The sequence below is a fragment of the Muscardinus avellanarius genome (genome assembly GCF_963383645.1).
Source record: "Muscardinus avellanarius genome assembly, chromosome: 22".
NCBI lineage: Eukaryota > Metazoa > Chordata > Mammalia > Rodentia > Gliridae > Muscardinus > Muscardinus avellanarius.
The window spans coordinates 6,176,192-6,177,389 of NC_137808.1; the positions used below are offsets into that span (position 1 = coordinate 6,176,192).

Consider the following 1,198-nt stretch of genomic DNA (forward strand, 5'->3'; position numbering starts at 1 on the left):
TCAGCCCGTGTCCTGCTTGGAATGGGCCGTCACGTGGAAGCCGCGCTCCTCTACTGCCCGGTACAGCGTGATGTACTTGGAGGCCAGCCTCGTCCTGGGAATCACATATTTCTCTGTGAATTCTGCCTTGTCCAGTGGGTCTTTGCCTTCAGTGGTCAGAATGCAGTTAATGAACTTGAGGGTGTAGCTGTAGCAGTTGTGCTGGGCTTCTTCGTACCTTTTGGGAGAAGAGAAGGCTGAGGTGTGTGTGTGTGTGTGTGTGTGTGTGTGTGTGTGTGTGTGTGTGTAAATTCCAATTTTATTTTTTAATTTCGAAACAGGGTCTTACTGAGACAGGAGGATCGCAGGTTTGAGGACAGCCTCAGCATGTGGTGAGGCTCTGAGTAACTTAGTGAGACCCTTCACAGACAGCCTCAGCTTCTTAGTGAGGCCCTTTGCAGCTCAGTGAGACTCTGATTCAAAATAAAGAATAAAAAAAAGTAGGGATGGGGGTTTAGCTTGGAGGTAGAATGGCCCTGGGTTCAATCCCCAGACCCGCAAAAAAAAAAAAAAGGGGGTGTGTGATTTTGTAGCTGGACTATAGCTCATTGATAAAGTATGCCTCTGGGCTTAAATCATCAGGATTAATAATAATTATTATAATTACAATAATATTCACATATCATTATAATTATGAGAATATTTATATATTAATAAAATCATATGTATAATGATATTTATATTAATAATAATTATGTTTATATATTAATAACTATTATTATTATAGCACCAATGCCATTGACTTTCCTCCATAAATGTGGTAACTGACCTCTGCAGAAAATCTAAGTAATAAAAAAAAAAAGAAAACCTAAGTAATACAACCCTGTTTAAATTTCCTCACAGGCTCTAATGTCTCTGTGTGGGTTCAACTTGAGACTAAATGTGGCCGGCCAGCTGGGCCACGCAGCAGGAATCGCTCTCGTGACACAGGAGTGCCAGAGTGCGTGGTCTCGGAGCCACCTACCTGTGGGGCAGCCACGCGCTGGAGGCGGAGAAGTCTTCCAGGTACTTGTCCCATTGGTCCACGAGTCCGAACATGGTGGGCTGCACCAGTGGAATGCTCAGGCTCTGCTCCCATCCCGCCTCGTCTCGCTGGACGCCGTGCTCATTGTAATTATACACAACCCCTGCAAACTCAAACCAAAGTCATGCAGCGCCG

General features: G+C 44.7%; 1 protein-coding gene across 1 annotated transcript in view; it reads right to left on the minus strand.

Moving 5' to 3' along the window:
- The window catches only part of MKRN2OS (MKRN2 opposite strand), a gene marked incomplete at both ends in the record, with an annotated part of 5,429 nt that continues 4,231 nt past the window's right edge, over positions 1–1,198 (minus strand). Inside the window, 2 exons of the mRNA XM_080718157.1 lie at positions 1–217; positions 1,004–1,166. Of these exons, the coding sequence (XP_080574283.1) occupies positions 1–217; positions 1,004–1,166 (380 nt within the window). The remainder of the gene's footprint in view (positions 218–1,003; positions 1,167–1,198) is intronic.